Here is a 25,573-nt window from a genome sequence, read left to right as displayed (position 1 = left end):
TATTGCATTAAATACCAAAGAAACCTATTTTCACAGTATATCACTATATATGATATATCCACGTTGAGCAATAAAGAATAAGAACATATAACAATACATATACGACATTTATGATCTCTAACAATACCAGTCACACGTTCTCACAGAACACAACACAGGAAATAGATGTGACCATTTTCAGCTTATTCTACTATTTTCCATTTCTTGAAAATACCATCTAGCCACTCTAAGCTAAGTGTCACTAACATGCAATCTGGATAGTGTCAGAAGTGGCTTTTCTCTAGATTAAATAGAATCATCTACTCGGTGCATCCTTCCCTTCACCAGGATGACAGCGAAAGTCATGACATCAACATTCTACTGTATTAATCTCCTATTGCAAGAAAGCTAGTACGCTATAAGCCTTCCAGTATGAAGATTTCATTACATGAACGTTCTGCTGCAGGAAACTGTCACTATAAAACTCACCCAATTCAGAAACCTTTCACATGTATGAGAAGATTATTACAAAATTATCCTGTAAAATACTCCACTGAAAATATCTGCCACTGCAGTAATGTCCCATTGCATAACTTCCTTTATATGAATATCCCACCACATCAAGATCACACATCATCAGTTTAACTCTACATCAAGCTCACACAGCTTCAGTATAACACCACATCAAGCTCACACAGCTTCAGTATAATACCACATCAAGCTCACACAGCTTCAGTATAACACCACATCAAGCTCACACAGCTTCAGTATAATACCACATCAAGCTCACACAGCTTCAGTATAATACCACATCAAGCTCACACAGCTTTAGTATAACACTACATAAAGCTCACACAGCTTCAGTATAACACCACATCAAGCTCACACAGCTTCAGTATAATACCACATGAAGCTCACACAGCTTCAGTATAATACCACATCAAGCTCATACAGCTTCAGTATAACACCACATCAAGCTCACACAGCTTCAGTATAATACCACATCAAGCTCACACAGCTTCAGTATAATACCACATCAAGCTCACACAGCTTTAGTATAACACTACATAAAGCTCACACAGCTTCAGTATAACACCACATCAAGCTCACACAGCTTCAGTATAACACCACATCACGCTCACACAGCTTCAGTATAACACCACATCAAGCTCACACAGCATCAGTATAACACCACATCGAGCTCACACAGCTTCAGTATAACACCACATCGAGCTCACACAGCTTCAGTATAACACCACATCACGCTCACACAGCTTCAGTATAACACCACATCACGCTCACACAGCTTCAGTATAACACTACATAAAGCTCATGATGTACTACATCATGCAATGAGGCTTTCTCCAACATTCTCTCCACGTCACCTCCTTATGCTACGATATGGCTTTCTCCTAAACTCAAATTCTGGGAACAAATTCTTCCCCAGTGTTTTTCTGGGTCTCCTCAGATAAAAATATATATTATAATATTATTTATACCTTACAGTGTCGTCTTAGTTTGATAAAAGTTATCTTTAACTTTATTGGTAGAGATGTTGCTTCTTATGGCGTTCATTTGTCCTGGCTGGAATGTGAGTCTGTGCTGGTGTTTGGAGAAATGATTTTGTATATTGTGTTATGACTGACTTCTTGACAAGTTGCTTCGTATGTTCTTCACGCCGGTCTCTTCCTGTTCCCCCACTGATACTGGTCTCTTCCTGTTCCCCCACTGACACTGGTCTCTTCCTGTTCCCCCACTGACACTGGTCTCTTCCTGTTCCCCCACTGACACTGGTCTCTTCCTGTTCCCCACTGACACTGGTCTCTTCCTGTTCCCCCACTGACATTGGTCTCTTCCTGTTCCCCACTGACACTGGTCTCTTCCTGTTCCCCCACTGACATTGGTCTCTTCCTGTTCCCCCACTGACATTGGTCTCTTCCTGTTCCCCACTGACATTGGTCTCTTCCTGTTCCCCCACTGACATTGGTCTCTTGATGTTCCCCACTGACATTGGTCTCTTGATGTTCCCCACTGACATTGGTCTCTTCCTGTTCCCCACTGACATTGGTCTCTTGATGTTCCCCCACTGACACTGGTCTCTTCCTGTTCCCCCACTGACATTGGTCTCTTGATGTTCCCCCACTGACACTGGTCTCTTGATGTTCCCCCACTGACATTGGTCTCTTGATGTTCCCCACTGACATTGGTCTCTTCCTGTTCCCCCACTGACACTGGTCCCTTCCTGTTCCCCCACTGACACTGGTCTCTTCCTGTTCCCCCACTGACACTGGTCTCTTCCTGTTCCCCCACTGACACTGGTCTCTTCATGCTCCCCATCGTCGTGTGTGTGTGTGTTTTTTTACCCATAATTTATTATCTTCTTACCTCACAAATATTACCTCCCATGTATTCTCTATTCTTCCAACCGACACCCTTTTATAGATAGTTTTCTACCACAGACGAGGCCATACTTTTATACAACGCTAATAAACATATATTTTAGTTTCTTCTGTCCTCCAAGGACATGGGTGGAGATCGTTTAGACCGCATATAATACTGTGTGGTATTGAACACTCAACCCTCAGGAGATGATTGAAGGGAATTTATAATGCCATACCCATTGCGCGGCCCTTTATGTGAAAGATCCTGTGTACCCACAATCGCTTATGACAAAAGGTCATTAATGGAATAGTCAAAAAATTCAAATTCAAATTCAAATGTTTATTCAGGTAAAGTACATACATACAAGATGTGATACAAACATTGATGGATTTATAGATAAAGCTAGTAGATACAATGCCTAAAGCCAGTATTACTTAAAGCGTTTCGTGCAGCCCACTAACATACTTCTTCCATACATAATGGAAGACGTATAATAGTGGAATTATTATGTCACGAATTTAAATATAAGAATAAGGTTAACTTTACCTGCTTTAAGATCCATTTATGTTATTAATCTGTAATACTTCTTTTAGAAAATTGTTCTTCATTTTTCCCACTTGACTTAATACAAAATATTGCGCTTAGATTGAATAAAAATCGCAGGCTAATGATTTTAAAATCGTTTGACATTATTAAAATGCCCATGTCTCTGAATGATAATTAATTTTAATGCTGAGTGATAATTTCTTTATATATATAAAGAATCTCTTTTTTTCGTACTTCAATTTTTAATCATTTTCCATATCACTCGTCGATCCTGTGATAGACAAAGGGGACAAACTAAAGCTATTTGTTTACTAAACTGGAGTTTAGTGAACAAACTGCTTTAATCTTACAGTTTTATTTCACTCTGCAGCACATGTGCGAATTACGAATCATGCAAAGTAATACGAATATAAACTTTTTGTCTCTATTAACTAGTCGACGGATCTCTCTCTCTCTGTCTCTCTTTCTCTTCCTCTCTCTCTCATCCGTCTCTCTCACCTTATATCTAAACTCTCTAATATAGCTAAATATCAAATTTCTCCTCACCCCTCTTCTCTGTCTGCCTGGCTGTCTGTCTGTCTGCCTGTCTGCCTGTCTGTCTGTCTGTCTGTCTGTCTGTCTGTCTGTCTCTCTCTCTCTCTCTCTCTCTCTCTCTCTCTCTCTCTCTCTCTCTCTCTCTCTCTCTCTCTCTCTCTCTCTCGAAAAATGTACAATTACGATTTTTTTGTAACCTAGATAGTACACAGATAGTAAGCACACTAACGTGACTGCATCAATGAGAAAATCTGTAGGACCAGTTTTGAAGATTCGAACCCATGTGGTGGGTGATCCCATGCACACGCTTCTAGCGACTAGACCACGACGTGGCAATAATGATTATAACCTGGAGTTCTACTGAACCCACAAGGATTTTCTGATGCTTCTACTGAAGCCGGAACAGGTTTTTCACACAATCCCCCACATGCACTCTGACTCTGATGATGTTCTCTGATGAAAAAAGTCTCTAGATAAGCCAGAGTGCATGGGAGAGGGGGGGGGGGTTGTGTGAAAATCCTGTTCCGACTTTAGTAGGAGCGTCAGAAAATCCTTGTGGGTTCAGTAGAACTCCAGATTGCAGTCCTTATTACCATGTCGTGGTCTAGTGGCTAGAAGGGTGTGCGTGGGAACACCCACCGCATAGGTTCGAACCCTCATCACTGCTCCTACAGATTTTAACATAGTGCTAATCAAGATATAATGTTAAAAACCCTATCTAAGAGAATGGTTAGTTATACTGAGGCTGTGATCAGTAGCCTTCACTGATGAGTCTTGGAGTTTATTATGAGGATATCCTCATGAATACGAGAGTTAATAAAGTGATTTCAAAGCTTCAGACACCTTATACCGGAGGGTCTGAAGGATCTAATGACTGGACATTCAATAATATTATGAAAATATGAAAACTATTGAACATGTATAGTCTTATGAAAGCATTATCCATTAGTCATAATGCTCAGCCCTTGTTTGTTCTGGCTTAAAGTATCGCCCAAGCTTATAATATATAATATGAAAACAATTCAAAATCTCTACAGAACACAAATCTCTGATTTTTTACTCCATCAAAAATCGCTGTAGGAAAGAAAGTATCAAGGGAAAGCGCCAAGTCATTACAACTATAAGCACTTGGATGGAGTCAAGATAAGGATTTGGGATGGGACGGGGGGGGGGAGAAGGAATGATGCCCAACCACTTGGACGGTCGGGGATTGAATGCCTGCCTGCATGAAGTGAGACCGTCGCTCTACCGTCCACCCCAAGTGGTTAGGCTGTAGGAGCTGCTATTTCTTAAAAGATAGGGAAAAGCAATTTGGTCGAGCCGACCAGCTTATGACCGTCATGCGCCACCCATGTGTCACCTTGAAAAGTAGTGTGACGCTAGCGCCAAATGTCTGGCCTCCAAACATTGAACAGACTAACAGATAGACGTTCACTTTCGTAGATATGGATAAGATGAATAAGTAACATATCCTACTGTTGTGAATCACTGACATCTGGCCTTATAGCTCTTGCAGGTCACACAGGACTTCACTCCGTGAGTGCATGTGTGTGTGTGTGTGTGTGTGTGTGTGTGTGTGTGTGTGTGTGTGTGTGTGTGTGTGTGTGTGTGTGTGTGTGTGTGTTAAATAAATTGGCGTATTTATACGTACGTGATTGGATTAAATTCGTCATTATTACATAATTTAAAACAAATCCTTGCATATCGTCTATATTGAAGTCAACGGAATTCAAACGATGTACAGTTTGCTACCTCTAACTTCACAGCGCAAACTATCTTTCACTTCACTTACGAATATCCCAATCACTCGCATTGCTGTTCTCTCCTTGGCGCGACTCACCTCCTCAGGGATAACTCCACTAAGTTATCGTGACGAAACGAAGTCTGAGCTCTCCAAGGCCCAGTACCCTTCCACTTGAGCAACAGCAAGCAGGAGACCATTTCTCAATGGTCTGTACGATGCAAGGGAAGATGATGTAAGTCTGGTGGTAGTGGTGACTGGTGGTGGTGGTGACTGGTGGTGGTGGTGGTGGTGACTGGTGGTGGTGGTGACTAGTGGTGGTGGTGACTGGTGGTGGTGGTGGTGGTGGTGGTGGTGGTGGTGGTGGTGACTGGTGGTGGTGGTGGTGGTGGTGGTGACTGGTGGTGGTGGTGACTGGTGGTGGTGGTGGTGGTGACTAGTGGTGGTGGTGACTGGTGGTGGTGGTGGTGGTGGTGGTGACTGGTAGTGGTGGTGGTGGTGGTGTCTGGTGGTGGTGGTGGTGGTGACTGGTGGTGGTGGTGGTGGTGGTGACTGGTGGTGGTGGTGGTGGTGGTGGTGACTGGTGGTGGTGGTGGTGATGGTGGTGGTGGTGTGTCAGAAAAGGTGTCTGTAAGTGTGTCTGTCAATGACGTAATCCGTAAGAAATTTTAGGTTATTAATTGTGTCTTTTGGTTTGTATCTATTCACTCTGCATCACCCCATAATACAACACCGTAATACATCCCCCTCATAATACAACACCGTAATACAAACCATCATATTACACCACCCTAGCACATGGTGGATCCTGCCGTACCACAGTGAACCCACTAGAACCATGGTGAACCCCCCCACATCTACAGACTTGAGCATCCTCTTCTGCTGGGCATCCATAAATTTACCAACACAAGCCCGCCACCACTACCAACCTCTCATCCACCACCACTACCACCCCGTCATCCACCACCACTACCACCCCGTCATCCACCACCACTACCACCCCCTCATCCACCACCACTACACCCACTACCACGCCCACACTCTCATTGCCTCAGGATAAAATTGTTAATAGAAGCAGACACTTAGAGAGAACCATAGTTGTTGCATCTTTTGTGTTGACGGTCCTCCCAGATCATGGTAAGTGGTGATTCCGTTGTGAGTGATGGTGTTGACACGGGGCCCAGGTAAGTGTGGCATAGGAGCCACACAGGGGACCAGGTAGGTGTGGCACAGGGGACCAGGTAGGTGTGGCACAGGGGACCAGGTAGGTGTGGCACAGAGGTCAGTAGGTATGGCACTGGGGGCCACGTAGGTGGTGAACAGTCTCTTCACGGCCAATGGATGAAAATAGGCAGCTTAATTATCGTGTTATTGCCAAGAATTAAATATGAAATGAAATTGTATAACTACTTTGTTTATATGAGGAATTTTCCAGTGTGTACAATTATCATTGCTGTTAAGAATTAAGTCCGATTTTTTCTGAACCACTGATTATTATAGATGTTTTGCGCGAGCGATCTCTCTCTCACACACACACACACACACACACAGGGGATCAACATCTGACATTCGACCCTATGCTCATAGTTGGATGAGTTTATACTCGCATATTTAATAACATATTTTCCAAAAGATCAAACCTACTCAGCTCACGTAGACATTATAAAGGCGTGTTGGAGAAGTGTTTATACCCCCCCCCTTGTTAGAATCATATTTTTTCCTATCGTCTCAGCAGTTAGGAGCAATCCAAGGCCAGGAAATCTCTGTAACGCCGAAATCTGAAGCTCACGAAATGTAAGTCTGCATCTGATGTGGACGAGGAGAAAATTTCCACTCACTGTCCATATGAACAAATTGAAAGTGCTTAAAGCACATCTAGTTTGGTGTTGGGCTCGAGGCCTATCAACTCCTCGTAAAATGAGTCGCCTGCTATCGGGCAATAAACCTGTTGCAGTTTCCTTAATTTCTTATGACCTTAACCACAGGAAAGTTCTTAAGAAAGCTCTAGTTCTTACTCTAGTCCTGAACATTGTCCTGGACTAGAGTAAACTCTCGGTACATATACACTGAAACACGGAGAGGATTTTGTGTGTGTACATCCTTTGGTCGTAAGAGTTCAGGTCTTTCCGAGAACATCACAAACTTGAAATCAATATTACATTTCAGTTATGTCATTTCAACACTAGTTAAAAGTAGTTTTGAGTTTATTTTGATCATACAGGTAGCATGTAACAACGTCATCAAATGTAACAGATACAGCAGTGCTTGTAAACTGTATAACATACAACATTATAAAGAGTATTTTTGCCCGAAACCCTATGTATATTAGTGCCTTTGGGTATTGTATGTACTACCTCTGTTTATAAATTCAACTTTTAATTTATTTTTTTTAATTACTAAATTATTAAATTATTACATTAAATAATTAATTTAATAAATTTAACTATAAATTCAAATAAATATTTGTAAATCAACTATGTATGTACTTTTTCTGAATAAAAATGTATTATTATTATTATTTATTATAACAAGGGAAGGGTGAAGGGCAGGTAGACCTTCCTACACTAACAGTAGAGGGGGTGAAGGTACTTTTGGTGTGTAATGGGTAAAAAAGAAAACTCGTTTTCAAGAATCCGTTTAAACCCCTGACAAGATAATTGTGTATGTTTCAACCCTCCCTTGCATCTAATACGTTGCATTATTTACGGAATTTACCAATTTGTTAAAAATGCAATGATTTATTTGCAAAATTAAGCTTCGTAATATTTACGTATTTTCTGCCTCGGCTTCAATTAGTTAGGTGGGTTGCTTGGGTTAGTACGTTTCTAGTTAGGCAAAACTGTTTTATTATTACTTTTTTGTACCAAATTGAGAGAACGAGGTGAATGGTCAGTATTTATTCCCACACATTTATAGCTTAACCTCATATATATAATAGCTGAGTCTGCCATACAGTGTGTCTATCTTCTGACACAACACAGGCGGTGAAAATATGCTCTCTGCAACTCTGTGGATAACCGATAATAGTGGATAACCACTCGTCCGGTTTAGTGCACATCGTAGGTACTATTACCCCTCTAGTGGGAAATTAAGGCCACCACAATAGCTTACTAATCATCCCTAGCCATTCTAATTTAGTTCTCAACACGTATATACACAACCGATGTGCTTAAATGGACAACCAACCAACAACAACATAAATGGAAATGGTGGAGGGGAATATTTATGCAATTCGAACGTATCATTAAGAGGAGAAAACCAAAGGCCTGTCGCTGATAGCTGTGGGTATGAGAGTTGGTCACTCTTCATTGTGTTCCCGGCTGACGACAGTGACGGTGGAACGTAGTCTTGTCGGTTCATAGATATACTCAGTGTGATGTACCTCCCGTGTGTCAAACATTATACAAAGTTAATCTGAATATTGAAAGAATTGTATTCTGTGCATCTCAGAACTTACGAGGAAGTGAGGTGTTAGGAAATGCTTTCCGAAACATGGTTGGGAAAATCCATTCGAGGGAAAATATACTACGATGATTATCGGCGCTTGATCAACACAAGGTAAGTAAATAATTATTTTAAAATATTTTATTAATTTTGTTTTATTTATTTAATTTTATTTATTTAATTAAATTATTTAATATATTTAAAATATTTATTTATTTATTTTATTTATTTATTTTAAATATTTTATTAATTATATTTTTATATGGCTGAGTTTTGTTAGAGCATTAACACGTTACAAGGGCAGGGATTAATAATTAGGTACGCCGGACTATTGTGGTTTCAACTGTTGTACAGTAGTTTGGTGTTGGTTTCAAGGCCCATGAAGCTATAAACTATTCCATCTAACGGCCGACCCCAGAGATGTAAGCATCATACCCATGCTGTTCGTTCCGAATGGGAATTTTCTCATGTATAAACTAATATTTTTACATATTAGCTAATAGAACCTATTTACGCGTTGGTTAGGTTAGGTGTTTAGGTTCTGTTGGCGATTATTTGTATTTGTAGTACGTGGGTGAAGCATTTACAGCGTTGTGGTTCGAATAAAATTCGTCAATGAAGCATTTGTTCCGGAAGTGTTCGAACGAAATCAGTTGAGTCGTGTGTAAACCGTTTTTCATTCATAAACAGGGGGTTTGGCGGGTGCATGGAACAAACCGGCCTCGACTCAAGTCCATTACATTCAGCGGTCAACCCCACAGACGCATTCATAAATTTTAACATGCTGTTCATTCAAAACGGGAATTTTCGCAAGTATAAATTATTATAATATATTAGCATATTGTGTATATATAGGCATAGGAAAGGTTAGGTTAGGTGTTTAGGTTCTGTTGGCGATTATTTGTATTTGTAGTACGTGGGTTAAGCACTTACAGCGTTGTGATTCGAACAAAATTCGTCAGTGAAGCACTTGTTCCCGATATGTTCGAACGTCAGCAGTTGAGTCGTGTGTAAACTGTTTTCATTCATAAACAGGGGGTTTGGCGGGTGCATGGAATCACTTTTGGGTCTTTGTTTGGAGGACGGGCTGTTTAGAGCTGCGGTTCGAACAGAGGTCATCGAAGCACTGTTCGAGAAAAGTTCGATCGTCATCAGTCGAGTCAGCCCGTTCTCCAAACAAAGATCCAAAAGTGATTCCATGCACCCGCCAAACCCCCTGTTTATGAATGAAAAGCGGTTTACACACGACTCACAACTGCTGACGTTCGAACATATCCGGAACAAGTGCTTCACTGACGAATTTTGTTCGAACCACAACGCTGTAAATGCTTCACCCACGTACTACAAATACAAATAATCGCCAACAGAACCTAAACACCTAACCTAACCTATCATATGCCTAGTAGGCATCCTTTAGTCTCGGGAGACTATGGAGTTGCGCCCTAGTTGTCGGTCCTGGAAAAAAAAAAAATCCTATGCCTATATATACACAATATGCTAATATTTTGTAACATTAATTTATACTTGAGAAAATTCCCGTTTTGAATGAACAGCATGTTAAAATTGATGAATGCGTCTGTGGGGTTGACCGCTGAATGTAATGGACTTGAGTCGAGGACGGGTTGATAAATGGCGCCAAGACATCATGACTATATAGCACTTGGAAGGGGGGGGGGGGTCAGGATAAGGGTTTGGGATGGGACGGGGGAAAGGAATGGTGCCCAACCACTTGGACGGTCGGGGATTGAACGCTGGCCTGCATGAAGAAAGACCGTCGCTCTACCGTCCAGCCCAAGTGGTTGGGCTGATGAGACGCGGTGCAAACTTAAGTGCTGAACATGGTTAAGGAGTGAAGGACACTCAAAGTAAATATACACAGGGAAAAGGGATACACTTTTCGATGTGTATATCCATGTGAAATGCAGTGGCGACTCCACAGGTGTAGCACGCGGCGCAGGTGTTGCACGCGGCGCAGGTGTTGCACGCGGCGCAGGTGTTGCACGCGGCGCAGGTGTTGCACGCGGCGCAGGTGTTGCACGCGGCGCAGGTGTTGCACGCGGCGCAGGTGTTGCACGCGGCGCAGGTGTTGCACGCGGCGCAGGTGTTGCACGCGGCGCAGGTGTTGCACGCGGCGCAGGTGTTGCACGCGGCGCAGGTGTTGCACGCGGCGCAGGTGTTGCACGCGCGCAACTCCCCCATCCTCCACCGTCGGACAGTTGCCTACAAAATGCCACATTCAGCTCGGTTATTATTTTGAAAAGTGGATAATAAAGCAGTTGATCTCGTATAGAATTTATCATATATGTTTATATTAATAGGTTTATACATACTCTTGTGTTAGATGGTTTGTGTTCCATCCTATTCACCAGGAAAAGTTAGAAGTCCGAGGTTGATGACCTACTCGAGCCACATGAACTTGAACTTGGATTTCCGAAGGGTTTGGAAAGGATGAGGAAGGAAGGAGGGATCACATGTCTGCCTTGTATTCGAGCCCAACACATTAGATATTGTGTTTACATTCTCACCTCTGAGGTGTGGAGTTGGTCCGAGGAGCCTATCAATCGCTGGAGGGAGATTATGGCCTCACAAGAGGTCATAATCTCACGTCCAACCGAGAAGCATACAGAACACCGTTTAGAATAAAGGAAATTCTCAATGAATATACTGTGTGTGTGTCCCTTGTGTTGTAATTAATTTATGTTAATTACAGCACAAGGCTGAGTGTCTTGGGTTGTAATTATGATCTTCTGACGAATGAAATTTAGGCCTATGGCCAAGCTCTGGAAATTCATAATTATTCTGTGTCACCGACATGTGTCTGGCATGACATGGAGAGGGGCAAGCGTATGAGAAGACGCAAGATAGTTACCAAAACCTCTGAAAGTGCAAGATTTTGCAACGTTCGTTTGAGTGTCAAACTGGGTATCATATCTCTGAGACTGGCACGGGGCAGGGAGGAGTGGATAGTGTGTTGGATGGGGCAGGGAGGTGGTAGGGAGTGTAGGATAGGGTCAGGGAAGGGGTGGCTAGTGTGTTGAATACGGCAAAAAGGGGTTAGATTATGTGTGGGGATGGGGCCGGAAACGTGTGGATAAGGTGTGGGATGAGACAAGGAATCGGTGGATAGTGTGTTGAATAGAGCAGGGAGGAGTTGGATTGAGTGATGTTGAAGATATTTTCCTTAGTCACTAAGAACGAAGACACGAGCCATTTCTTGTAACCAGCGAGATGTGTAATGAAAACATCCATAAATAGTCTTGCTGGTGGTCTGTTGTTGGTGGTGGTCTCTTGCTAGTGGTGGTCTCTTGCTAGTGGTGGTCTCTTGCTAGTGGTGGTCTCTTGCTAGTGGTGGTCTCTTGCTAGTGGTCTCAGTCACGGATCTGCAGTTTATTCAACATTCCAGTGATAGACTTAGAGCCTCGTCTGTCATGTTTAGTTGACTGGGATTGTTAAACCAATTAGGATAGGCCTCCTTGGGCCTACCAGGGGTTTCCTGAGCCTCCTCGAACCTCCATCGGTCTCCCTAGGCCTCCGTGGGTGAGGCTTGGACAGGGCTTACCATGAGCTATGGGAAGAGAAAGTTCTAAGCCTGCTAACAGGAGTTAGAAGTCTGCTTCTAAATCCACCTGTGTAAAAAAATATAATTATCAAAGATCACGACAATTTTTATTCTGAAACATACTAACATTTGACAATCATAACACGAAACCTTTGTTTTAAAATGATTGAGAAACAAATTCACTTAAACTGTATTTTCCTTTATTACATTATTATTTGGAGCGCCTCACGAAGTGATATAATTCAGAGTAACACCTTACATATATTTATAAATACATTTCAAAAGTATTTTTCTTCAAATGTTCGTATTATTACCTTGTTCCTTCGTGAATTTTCAATAAACGAACGGCATAGTTTAAATGGTTTGTTGCTATTTGAGTTTCATTGTGTTTCTTTGTACTATATTTAGGTGCACTTGTAGCGAATATTAACCTGGTTCTCACAGTTACCATGACATCTGGAGCAATGACGCTCCAGGTGTCATGGTAACTGACTACTCATCATGTTTCTTACCACCCATTTCACCCGAGGACCATGAGGTAAAAAGCTCAATATAACTCGGTGTGTGTGTGTCTGTCTGTGTTTGTGTGTCTGTGTTTGTGTGTGGGTGTGAGTTTCCAAGGTGGCTTTGTACATACCGCAGTGCAAACTTCAATAGGTAAAGTATTATTGAAGTCGCTAACAATATTATACATTTTTTAATACTGTTCATATTAAACTCATTGGTTACCAGACACTGCTACACTCTGAGCAACGGTAGTATTGGTGTGAGGTATCTGGCACGTTGTCATAATCTTCCGTCTAATGCGGTGAGGCTCAGTTCTCTCCGCTATTCACCGTAGTTAAGTTCTCCCAGCTCTGTGACGGTGTGGAACAGTTCATGATACTTGGAGGAAATACCACACAACATTGTCTTCATTCTACTGTTGTGATTGGCATTTTGCAAAACTCTAATTGACTCGTTGGACACACATTATCTTGTATTAATTTCAGCAGTATAATGTACTGGTTGAGAATGCTATTAACAATTAAAAAGCAATAGTGGTTGTTAACCCATGGCCATGTCAACAATGGGTGAGTGTGCTTGCTCGTTTGCATATAACTAACCTTAAATGGTCGGTACCACTACTGACTTAAATGTACCAGAACCACTGGTACAGTATGACACTTGCCGGTAGAGTGCCTCATACTGTAAGAACTTAGATGAAACTCACACCCAACGTGCCCCCCCCCCCGCCTCACACTCTCGAACCGGTCACTTTCTTCAAAACTTTCCCTTCTCTCCAACACTAGACCTGTATTATCTTCCTCCCTCGGTTCCTCGGCCCGTTTCCACCCCTGCTCGCTTTTATTTTCACTCATTTCCTCCACCCAGTTCTTTGTTGTTGTTGCTTTAGATTTAGCTACTCAGAACGAAGTGTCCATGTAGCACGGGCTATAGTGAGCCCGTAGCCGTCCCCAGTTCTTTCCCGTCTAGTTCATATATCCCAGCCCTCCTTCACCTACTTCTTCCTCCTCACCCACACCTACTTTTTCCCACAAGCTCTTCCAGCCCCCCCCCCCCGACATCTCCCCCTTCCCCCTAGTTACACTCCACCCCACGCCTCCTAACCTGCATCTCAGACACAGACTGCCCTCTCCAGCATAGCGGGACTCCACCACCAATGACCTATCCAGGTGCGCTCTGCTCCCTCTATCCTCCCTCTCCCACATTCCACGAAGTTTCCTACCCATTTGGTGATGGCTCTCCGTCACAGTGGCGCGACATTAGGCCTCCCATTACCAGTGATGGGCTCCCCCACGGACCCGAGAGGTGGTCAGGTGATGCCCTATACTCTCCGGGTTACGTTGTGGTGAAACACGGGCACATCTCGCCCTAGGAACGCTCTGTGGGCGGTCATTGGGCTCACAGGTTTTCGTTACGTCTCGTGGCTAGTTACAAATGGCGATGCAAGACCTGCGCAATATATATTTACGTTCAGCAACATTTATTATACAAGGGGTGAAAGAAAATGGAAATAATCGAATTCAGGGGGACACTAATGCAATATAAATATCAAATCGAGGCTAATGTGCAACGGTTTCCACTAACAGAAGACAACACATTGTAGGGTTATATACGAGCAGAGATTACCTCTTGACACCTGCAGCTGCTCACTGTTGGCCGTTGCCGTAGCCAGACCCTATGACCGGTACTTTTATTTATTTATACTAAAGTTCTTACATTCTTGTACAGCCACTAGCACGCATAGCGTTTTGGGCAGGTCCTTAATCCTAATTTTCCCCGCAATACGACCCGCCAAATCATTTAACAAACGGGTACTCATTCACTGCTGGGTGAACAGATGCCACAGTTAAGGATTGGCGCCCGGTCAATCCTCCCCGGCCAGGATAGGAACCCAAGCCAAAGTGCCGGTGTCTTACCACTGGGCCACGAGGACTTATTATTATTAACATCTTTATTGACAAAATTAATTACAATTTTGCCTAATCTGAGGATTTTGATAGTCTTATTAAATTGAGGTTAATGCTAGTATTCACTGTCACGCAGGACAGAGGGTCATACATAAGACAATAGGTCTAAACTGTAGGCTGAAGCACATATATATCACGGTTACAATCAATGTTTTAATGTGTGGATATGTGAAAACAACTTTCTATTGTGCACTGCCACACAAGGGCAGGGATGGGTTCATAAGTGATGCAGCTTAGAGTATAAATAGAAATTGTTCTTCATTCTTTAAAATGGACAAGCAAATTTTGGGTAAATTGTTAGGATGTCGTCCAGAACACCTGAGTCAATAAAATAGTTACACAGTTGGTGGTACAATAGGCCAGGAGGTCTAAAGTCCTTTACGGTTTCACATTCATCAATATAGTGTTCTAGTGAATGCATTAAAGGTTTATCACAGAGTTTACAATCTGAATATTCTGGTAGTGGCTCAGCCTCACTAACCTGCCAGATGTGTCTATAGCCAAGGCGAATTCGCGCAATTACTACATCACATTGCCTAGTCCGGTTACTGTGCTGACCATACAAATACCTATTATTACAGAACTTGTCATAACTTTTAATACTGCAGCTTTCAGGTCTCTGTGCATTTCTTAGTTCTTCTAAATCTGAATTAATTTCTTTAATTTGTATGTTTCTAATAACTGCATTAGATAGTCCAAAGTCATAATCAATGTTTTCTTTCCTGCAAGCCTCATTGGCCAATTGATCTACAAAGTCATGTTTTTCAACTCCAACATGGGATGGGATCCACACAAATTTTATACAAGAATTATTATCATTGGCAAAAATTACATTCCATTTAATATTACAAGCTACTTCCGACATACATTGTAATGGGTTATTTAAGGACTGCAGAGCACTTTTAGAGTCACAGAAAATAACTCCACCACCATTGAGCTTAAGGTATTCAGTGGCTAGATAAATACCCAATAGCTCGGTCTGTGTCGTGCTTGCCCAGTTGTTCAATCTCTGTGTACTAGTCATGATCATTTCATTCCCTTTATACACTGCACATGCACAACCTGTTCTACCAGTGCCTAACTGCACGAGGACTGCTTACAGGCACGGGTACCCGTAACCGGATCCAATATCACCGGTACCTGTAACCGGATTATATTACTGCTCCGTGTGGCCACTTTCTGTGGCCACAGGACCCCGACTTGCATGCTTCAAATTCGTGTGGTCAGTCCATACAACAGAAGCGAGCGTGTTGTGTGTTTGGGCTTGTGGACTATCAGGGGTCCAGTGGTGTGAGGAATATCAGGGGTCCAGTGGTGTGAGGAATATCAGGGGTCCAGTGGTGTGAGGAATATCAGGGGTCCAGTGGTGTGAGGAATATCAGGGTCCCGTAGTGTGAGGAATATCAGGGTCCAGTAATGTGAGGAATACTATGATACAAAGATTACTTTGTCTTCTTGCAAAAACTAAGTCAGAATAATGTTAGATGAACACAAGATAACTCACGAGGAGTCCAAAGTCTTGGCCTCGCCACGGGCCATTGCGACAGTCAGTGATTGACAGATAGACTGAGGGAAGTGGAAGTTTAGCAACACAGTCAGACGAAACTTGTACAAATTTGTAACCTGGCTAAGGCACTATGATGAAAATCCTGAGCGATTACAAGTGTGTGTGTGTGTGTGTGTGTGTGTGTGTGTGTGTGTGTGTGTGTGTGTGTGTGTGTGTGTGTGTGTGTGTGTGTGTGTGTGTGTGTGTGTGCGCGCGCGCGCGTGCGTGTGTGCGTGCGCGCGCGCGCGCGTGTGCAAAGTGAATGAAATATTCACACTTAATTTGCACTCTAGCAATCTCATGAACTTGCCATTTAAGACACTTGACCCACACCTTGTACCCTCGTTCTCTCTAATTATTGCTTTTAATCTTTTATTCAATAGGCTTCTTTTCTTTTTTCCATGTATCGCCACTTCTTGTATATCCTCATCCTCGTCTTTTCATAATAACCTCTCCTCTTTCTCTCTTGCTTTGTTCCATTTATCTCCCTATTTCGTTATTGTTTCCCTCCTAATTCCCCTTTTTTCTCTACTCTTCCTTACTCTCTTTATTCACCTCCAATTCTTCCTTTTCTTCCTCCAGCCTCCTCTTCAGTCTCCGCCCTCAACTTCCCGGAAACGATAGAGCTCACTTCAGGCCATGTTGTAAACCTTCAATGAGCCATCACCTGGCACTTGTGCCTCGTCCTCTGGTCCCTTGTGCCTCGTCCTCTGGTCCCTTGTGCCTCGTCCCCCTGGCTCCTTGTGCCTCGTCCCCCCTGGCTCCTTGTGCCTCGTCCTCTGGCTCCTTGTGTCTCGTCCCCCCTGGCTCCTTGTGCCTCGTCCCCCCTGGCTCCTTGTGCCTCGTCCCCCCTCGTCCCTTAATTGTGCCTCGTCCCCCCCCCCCCCTCATCCCTTGTGCCTCGTCCCCCCCCCTCGTCCCTTGTGCCTCGTCCCCCCCCCCTCGTCCCTTGTGCCTCGTCCCCCCCCCCTCGTCCCTTGTGCCTCGTCCCCCCCCCCTCGTCCCTTGTGCCTCGTCCCCCCCCCTCGTCCCTTGTGCCTCGTCCCCCCCTCGTCCCTTGTGCCTCGTCCCCCCCTCGTCCCTTGTGCCTCGTCCCCCCCTCGCTCCTTGTGCCTCGTCCCCTCACCGCTAACCATGCCCCCTCAAGCGTACTCTACAGTCCCTCATTACCACCAGCAAATTACAACTACGCTGAATCTGCGTCTCTATCTGCCTCGGAATACCGGGTACTGTGCAGGAATTCGTAGGTGTATTTATGTACGTATTGAAACATGTGACTCTTAATCTAGTTTCGTGCTTAATAATATTCAGGGCAAATAAAATGTACTCATTGGTTAAATAAGTAGTTTCGTTATAACAGCGATATTGTATTATCACATGACTTTTCGTGCTCGTCTTCAGTTCACTTTTGTGCTCCATAAAGTTAGCACAGGATTGGTTGAATGAGACGACAAGGGGATCCCCGCTACATAGTTCTTTGGAACTCTTGAAGTTAGTCACAACAGCCATCTTGGAGGACCCCGAGAACACCATCAGGGTCACCTAGACTGTGCCCCCCCCCTCTCTCTCTCTCTCTCTCTCACTCTCTCTCTCTCTCACTCACTTTGTGATGTTAGATCACCCTCCCCTCACGCTGCCAGAGAGGGCTCCTCCTCCTCCCCCACTCTAGAATGGGGGGGGGGGTGTGTTACCCCTTCATGCAAGACGGTTCCTATGTTCTCACCCCCTTTCCTCCCTCTTCTTCGAAAGGGTATTCCCCTCCACTCTACTGGAAGGGGTCCTCCCCCCCCCCTTCCTTCCCACACGCTCAGAGGTGCTCTCCTCACCCCCCACAATACTGGAGGGAGTCCCCACCCCCTGCAAGTCTGCTGGTGTGTTCCACTCCCCCCCACCCATTCTGCGAGAGGGTGTTCCACTACTCTATAAGCACCCCCCCTCCCCCCCCCCTACCAGAGATCAACTTACTAAAGGGTTCAGCTTGCAACAGTCGTAATCTGATGAGTCATAAGTACATTTCATTCATTCGCAACCCAATTTTTTATTTAAAAAATCCAATTATTGTATTGTATTTTTTTTGTGTGTAAAACCCACCAAATGGCGGGTTTTCCCCACACAGTTTATTTACCTGTCTTGCATCTTGAGAGTAATTACTTCCACCTCGTGGGGCCAATACGTTTCATACAATTAACTTTATTATATCATAACAATCATATATCTTATGCTTTTTATAATTTAACAACTCTATAACCCTCAACGAATCAAATTACTTTACCTAAACACGAATCTCTTTTTTTTGGTCTACTGTCGCAAAGTAGAAAATTCCCACCAGTAAATTCGTCTGCCAGATCTCCATAGTTCACGACACCTGAAGACAACATTCCGGAACATTACCATCGCCTCCTGACGAACTCCGGCGTCTGGCGTAGGTGTCGTGTTGCATCTTTGGAGAGAGATGATACGCACTTTACTGCAAGGCTTGAGCCCGTGGAGTCATTCACGCCAGGGTTGCTCAAGCGTTAATTCTCGCTAGACCGCCGAATGATTTTGTAAACAGTTATCATCATTGGTCTTAAGTACGCCCAAGAGGCAGATATACGCAGTGATGGAAATGAGGTGAGGAAGGGTGGAGATATACGGCGTATATCTATTACTCAATTTCCAGTTTATGTTCAATTTCTGTGCTAATGAAGACAGTTATTAGGTTATTCATTTATTGTGCACCTCGTACCCATTCTCTGGGTGGTAGTGGACCCCATACCCATCCCGGTGGGTGGTAGTGGACCCCATACCCATCCCGGTGGGTGGTAGTGGACCCCATACCCATCCCGGTGGGTGGTAGTGGACCCCATACCCATCCCGGTGGGTGGTAGTGGACCCCATACCCATCCCGGTGGGTGGTAGTGGACCCCATACCCATCCCGGTGGGTGGTAGTGGACCCCATACCCATCCCGGTGGGTGGTAGTGGACCCCATACCCATCCCGGTGGGTGGTAGTGGACCCCATACCCATCCCGGTGGGTGGTAGTGGACCCCATACCCATCCCGGTGGGTGGTAGTGGACCCCATACCCATCCCGGTGGGTGGTAGTGGACCCCATACCCATCCCGGTGGGTGGTAGTGGACCCCATACCCATCCCGGTGGGTGGTAGTGGACCCCATACCCAACCCGGTGGGTGGTAGTGGACCCCATACCCATCCCGGTGGGTGGTAGTGGACCCCATACCCATCCCGGTGGGTGGTAGTGGACCCCATACCCATCCCGGTGGGTGGTAGTGGACCCCATACCCAACCCGGTGGGTGGTAGTGGACCCCATACCCAACCCGGTGGGTGGTAGTGGACCCCATACCCAACCCGGTGGGTGGTAGTGGACCCCATACCCAACCCGGTGGGTGGTAGTGGACCCCATACCCAACCCGGTGGGTGGTAGTGGACCCCATACCCAACCCGGTGGGTGGTAGTGGACCCCATACCCAACCCGGTGGGTGGTAGTGGACCCCATACCCAACCCGGTGGGTGGTAGTGGACCCCATACCCAACCCGGTGGGTGGTAGTGGACCCCATACCCAACCCGGTGGGTGGTAGTGGACCCCATACCCAACCCGGTGGGTGGTAGTGGACCCCATACCCAACCCGGTGGGTGGTAGTGGACCCCATACCCAACCCGGTGGGTGGTAGTGGACCCCATACCCAACCCGGTGGGTGGTAGTGGACCCCATACCCAACCCGGTGGGTGGTAGTGGACCCCATACCCAACCCGGTGGGTGGTAGTGGACCCCATACCCAACCCGGTGGGTGGTAGTGGACCCCATACCCAACCCGGTGGGTGGTAGTGGACCCCATACCCAACCCGGTGGGTGGTAGTGGACCCCATACCCAACCCGGTGGGTGGTAGTGGACCCCCATACCCAACCCGGTGGGTGGTAGTGGACCCCCATGCCCATCCCGTGGGCGGTAGTGGACCCCCATGCCCATCCCGTGGGCGGTAGTGGACCCCCATGCCCATCCCGTGGGCGGTAGTGGACCCCATGCCCATCCCGTGGGCGGTAGTGGACCCCCATACCCATCCCGTGGGCGGTAGTGGACCCCCATACCCATCCCGTGGGCGATAGTGGACCCCATACACATCCCGTGGGTGGTAGTGGAGCCCCGTACCCATCCCGTGGGTGGTATTGGACCACCCCACTACCCATCCCGTGGGTGGTATTGGACCACCCCACTACCCACCCCGTGGGTGGTAGTAGACCCCATACCCATCCCGTGGGCGGTGGTAAAAAAAAAAGTTACAGGCGCACATTGGTTTCAAAACTTTAACCCTATTGTTTACTAACCTGAGCAAGTAACAATCTTGTGAAGCTTGTTACACAATTTTCAATACACACATTTATCAGCTGTCCTTTGTCAACTTTCAACTAATTAAAATTAGTTATTTATTAAAATTGTTAATAAAACCCCTTGTGATCCCCGGACATAAATCCCTTATACAACCTTAGTATATATACCAAGTGAAATATTTTGCAAGTTATACTCAGTGAAAAATTGAATTAAAATATGCGCACATGCTGGCGCCTGCATGCAGTCTCGGAAACAAAATGCATTGACATATTGGCTGCCTAAATCTGTACACCAAAATATAATGTATCAGGATTAAGAAGCCTATCTGGAGGTAACCAAGACAGCCGCCACCACCTCCAGACGGTCTTGTGTTTTCTATAATACTGAATTGTCGTGGAGAGGCACGCAGGCCTTCCCCCTCCCTGGTCAGAGGACACGCAACACCTGCTGGCCTCCAGGGTCTGGCTTCACACCTGGCCTTCATGGTCTGGCTTTGCACCTGCTGGCCTTATGGTCTGGTTTCCCACCTGAGACATAATTTATATTATACAGTATTTCTAATTTTTGTTTCACTTCTGTATCGGAAAAAGATGTGACATGTTGCCACCCAATGGTGAAAGGCGACACGAAGGCCACCCACGATTCATCATCTTTGAGCGCTGAAAACACGACTAAAGAGCATATGCTGCTCAATGATGTGATGCTAGAGCCCGTCTGCCCAATTGTGGAGTGTTAGATGCTCCATATTTCCACATCCGACCGACGCAAGCGACGACGTTCGGCTCTGTCCAAAATCCCGTGATTCTTATCGGGTGATAGTACGGAGGAGAGTTCACCGCTTTGAAGAATAACGGCGGAAGTGACGCTCATGTGCTTCAGGCAGGCGCCAAATGGTACACTGGAAGCCAAAACTCCAATGATGAGGAACAAAAAAATGTTCGACACTGAGAGCAGCTGCGACCGGACAGTCGTGAGTTAGTTCACCTAGGACAGACAGACATACACTGCTGGTTGTGGAAAAGTAATTAACGAAAGCCAGTAAACAAATGTTTCTCTCACAATTCCGGTGACTTCAATTCGACAGTTAACAAGGGTGCTGATGGAGAGAGGGGGATGGGCGGTGATCTCTTAGTTGTGAGAGAAGTGAAAAAGAATCCACAATAAATTGCCTGTATCTCAAGGTAGGAGAAGCATCATGACATCAATTTCATAAATGGAAAGGCAAGAAAAGCCTCATCAAATCTTTGAATAATGACCATCGGAAAAAGACTATTATATCTGTGGCAGTAAACTTTCACGCTAACATTGTTGTAAGTTGTTTCAAGGCATTTTTCACTAATAATGCAGATTATTGAGGGAAAAGCATTTTTGTATTTGATTATTGATATCTTGATCTGTTAGAAATTATAAAAGTTTACAATCACTCCTGACCCAGCCCGCACCCCAGTCTACAGTCTACACCCTCCTTGTCCTCCCCCACACACCAGTCTACACCCTCCTTGTCCTCCCCCACACACCAGTCTACACCCTCCTTGTCCTCCCCGACACACCAGTCTACACCCTCCTTGTCCTCCCCCACACACCAGTCTACACCCTCCTTGTCCTCCCCCACACACCAGTCTACACCCTCCTTGTCCTCCCCCACACACCAGTCTACACCCTCCTTGTCCTCCCCCACACACCAGTCTACACCCTCCTTGTCCTCCCCCACACACCAGTCTGCACCCCTCCTTGTCCTCCCCACACCCCCAGCCTCTACAGGCAACACCCACTCCGCTCTATTGCTCCTCGACGCTCAACCTTCCTCTTGCTCTTCATCTAGCACCATCATTATCCCATCTCGCAAGCTTTCCCCTCACTAGCTTAACCCTGGCACTCTTTTTCCCCTCAGAGTGCTCTGGCCCACTGGCGCGAGGGAAGTGCTTCCACTTTCCACCAGCGCCTCCCCTCATTTATATTATGAACGCCTATGAATATTTGACTATTTTCCTCCGTTGATTTTAATCAGGGAATGTGTCCAGAGAATTCTTAAATCACTCGCTGACAGTATTATATTTTATCTTTATTGGTTGGGATTCTTGGGAGAGTAACGAGGTTTAATTTCAGGTGGACATTAAATCACAATTTAGTGTGCTAATAGCAAGATAATTTATCATTACTTACGTTTCTGGTTGATTTGAAGAGTACGTTTAATTATGTTAATTCCCTTGATCTGTGCAAGATTCAACTAGAAAATCAGCATGAATTTAGATTTATTAAAAAAAATCCTGACTCCTTATTCTGGTATTCGCCAAAATTAAGACGTTTTATGTTTTTCTTCGTCTCCCTTACTGACTTGAACTTAAACTTTGTCTGATCTTCTACTAGGTTAGTGATTTCAAGAAACTTTAAACTTCGATATTTATCATTTGGATTCCACACATAATCGCGTGAAAAATTATCTATTAAATCACATATAATATATTAACATTTTCCCCACTGGATCAACAGAATCGAAAGTCATCTGTGACATACATTTTCAGAACAAAAGACACTGCTGAACCATTAAGGAACATCTGACAATTCCCTCCATATATTTTACAAGGTAAACATCCTGTAATGGGAAAACTCATATATCCACCAGCAACACACACATCCAGCCACCTAAGGCACACAGACGTTCCGTAAAGTCAATAAACACAGATTTCGTGACTAGGGAGTAATTAGTTGTCTCGGCATTTATTGCTCCCACGCTGTCCTGGCTGGTCTATTGTCCCAGCCGGACCTCTGTCTCGGCCCGGCCCACTGGGCAAGTCTGATCATTGTTCTGGTCTTTTCACTGTCCCGGCCCGTCCACTGTACTTCTACAACTCAACTTGACAGAGAAGAAATACAGCTTAGAGAATGGACTTGTGGTCATTCTCGAACCCATTATTGATATACCATGTACTAATATTCACTAAACTATGTAACTAGCCTATCAAGACTGTAACTTCTGTGGCTAAATTAATTGTGTGGTTCAGTTCGTGAGCCCATCATGTACATCAATAATATTTTCCACTGCCACCCACAGGATGGGTATGGGGTGCATAATAAATGAGCTTAGCTAAATCTAAACTCAACACGTTGGAGGTAGCATTTCTACACTCGACAATTCATATTTGTCGAATGTAAAAATTAATATTCCTCCAGCTCCTTAGGTGGCAGGCAGGAACTATGAATGCTGTGTATACCCGAGTTTACCTAAGAGCCACTAACACTAATGGCTTCAACGAGGACAGGAAGCAGACGGCTTGTCGAAGGTCCCACCCATTTGTCTTGATTTTTTCCAGCTGTACTTTAAAAGTTAACAGATTTGGCATTGACGGTTTCGGCTGGTAGGCGGTTCCATGGGCTTTTTTGACCCTGCGGGTGAAAAAAGTATCTCTTATTCTCAGTCTTACATTGTGGCTTGTTGAGCTTGAAACCGTTGCTCCTTGTTTGTTACATCTGATCTTTTGAAGAAATTGTCTGAATCAACATCCTCCAAATTGTTCAGTATTTCAAGTTTCAGTGAGATCAGCCCTGTCATGCCTGGTTTGCAATGTACTTAGCCTTGTGGCCCTCAACCATTCCTGGTACGCGAGTTGACTTGGTTCTGCTATGATATTTGTTAAATAGTTAACTATTATTCATAACCGTGCAAGCCAAAAATATCGCAAATTTTATTGTTGAATTGAATCTCACGATTATTTTTACTTCTCTGTCAAAGATTACAGTAAAGATTTTGAGAGCATGCATTTTATTTTTACACCAATATTATTATTATTGATGTGCCCCAGGACCCTTAGATCCTGGGGCACACCAGAACCATTACTTTAGTTCCTGAGGGTCTGTCCAACCTATAGGGGTTTAGCCTGTGCAAACTATAAGAATACCCACCACTGCACAGGATTGGTATGAGATTCACTACCACTCACAGGATGGGTACGAGATATACTGCTACTTACAGTATGGGTATAGGATGCATAATAAATGAAGTTAGTGTAGTTCATTTATTACACACCTTATGCCCATCCTGTGGGTGATAGTGGAAAGGGTTACAGAGGCATATAATAAGCTCAGGGACAGAACCCCACAATTCATTTAACTATGCAATAAGCTAGTTAAAAAATTTAATGTATTCAGTATTGTTACATCAACAATGGGTTCGAGACCGACCACAAGTACAGTCTCTAAATTAAGGAATTTACATATGTGGAGAACTGAACTAGGAATGTGTGTATTATGAATGTTTGAAGTATATAGTTTGTAAATTAAAGACATTTGTGAAAGAATTCCCCCAAAAAATTTACATATAGTATTTCTTGTACTGCATATGTTACATTGTATGCATTTATTGTATTGTATGTACGAGTATGCATTTAGATATATTCACCTAACAATTTAGTGATTTACTTTGCATACAGAAGAGCATCAGTTTGCTGCCATCTATATACAATTTCATCTCACAAAGGAGCAATTTGGCAAAAAAAAAAATAGTGTAACCTCCACTGTATATTTGTAGGATACTTAAACCTGGATAAAATAGGATACTTAAACCTGGATAAAACAAAATTCAAACAGGACAGGCCAAAGACCCTGTTGCATTTATGGAGGAAGATGTGGTGGGCAGCCTCCTGATGGCCTCACCCACTTAGCTACGGTGGATAACATACAGAAACGCTGAGCCCTGAAGTGCAGGGGGACGCGAGGAAACAAAAGGAAGGGGAAAAAGTCAGTTTGGTTTATTCTTAACCTCCCCCTATCTTTATTTGGTTTAATGTTTTGAATCACGATTTGAAAATTTTATAGTTGCTGACACACTCACACCAGCCTCTCATTATTTAATTTATTATTATACATTTATTTACATACAAGAAGGTATATTTTCTTTGAGTACATAACAATGGTGTACTTAAAAGCCACTAACATGTATAGCATCTCATTTCACATATGCTTGTTCAGCACTTTTGTTTTTGTAATTTGCACATACTGCATCCATTTGTTCTCGACTTTGTGGATTTCAAGAAGTCTT

General features: G+C 44.3%; 2 protein-coding genes across 3 annotated transcripts in view; one reads left to right on the top strand and one right to left on the bottom strand.

The window, feature by feature from the left end:
* Window positions 1-1,614: 1,614 nt before the first annotated feature.
* Window positions 1,615-2,316, bottom strand: LOC138358366 (trinucleotide repeat-containing gene 6A protein-like). The gene has a single exon (XM_069316204.1). The coding sequence runs from the start codon at window positions 2,314-2,316 to the stop codon at window positions 1,615-1,617; it is 702 nt and encodes a 233-aa protein (XP_069172305.1).
* Window positions 2,317-8,337: 6,021 nt separating this feature from the next.
* LOC123768641 (single-pass membrane and coiled-coil domain-containing protein 4 homolog) overlaps window positions 8,338-25,573 on the top strand; it is a 158,173-nt gene continuing 140,937 nt past the window's right edge. The window contains exon 1 of one of the 2 annotated variants that reach the window (XM_069316378.1): window positions 8,338-8,740. Coding sequence is in view for 1 of the 2 variants with exons in the window: in XM_069316380.1 (XP_069172481.1) it covers window positions 8,661-8,740 (80 nt within the window). In the remaining variant the exon portion in view is untranslated. The remainder of the gene's footprint in view (window positions 8,741-25,573) is intronic. The other variant, XM_069316380.1, reaches the window with a different exon arrangement.

The sequence above is a fragment of the Procambarus clarkii genome, chromosome 83 (genome assembly GCF_040958095.1).
Source record: "Procambarus clarkii isolate CNS0578487 chromosome 83, FALCON_Pclarkii_2.0, whole genome shotgun sequence".
In the NCBI taxonomy this organism is placed as follows: Eukaryota; Metazoa; Arthropoda; class Malacostraca; order Decapoda; family Cambaridae; genus Procambarus; species Procambarus clarkii.
Note: the sequence above shows the minus strand (reverse complement) of the source record. Positions and strands in the feature narration are given on the sequence as shown.

Excerpts from the sequence above, each read along its gene's own strand:
- LOC138358366 (XM_069316204.1), bottom strand. The coding sequence starts at position 2,316 with ATGGGGAGCATGAAGAGACCAGTGTCAGTGGGGGAACAGGAAGAGACC.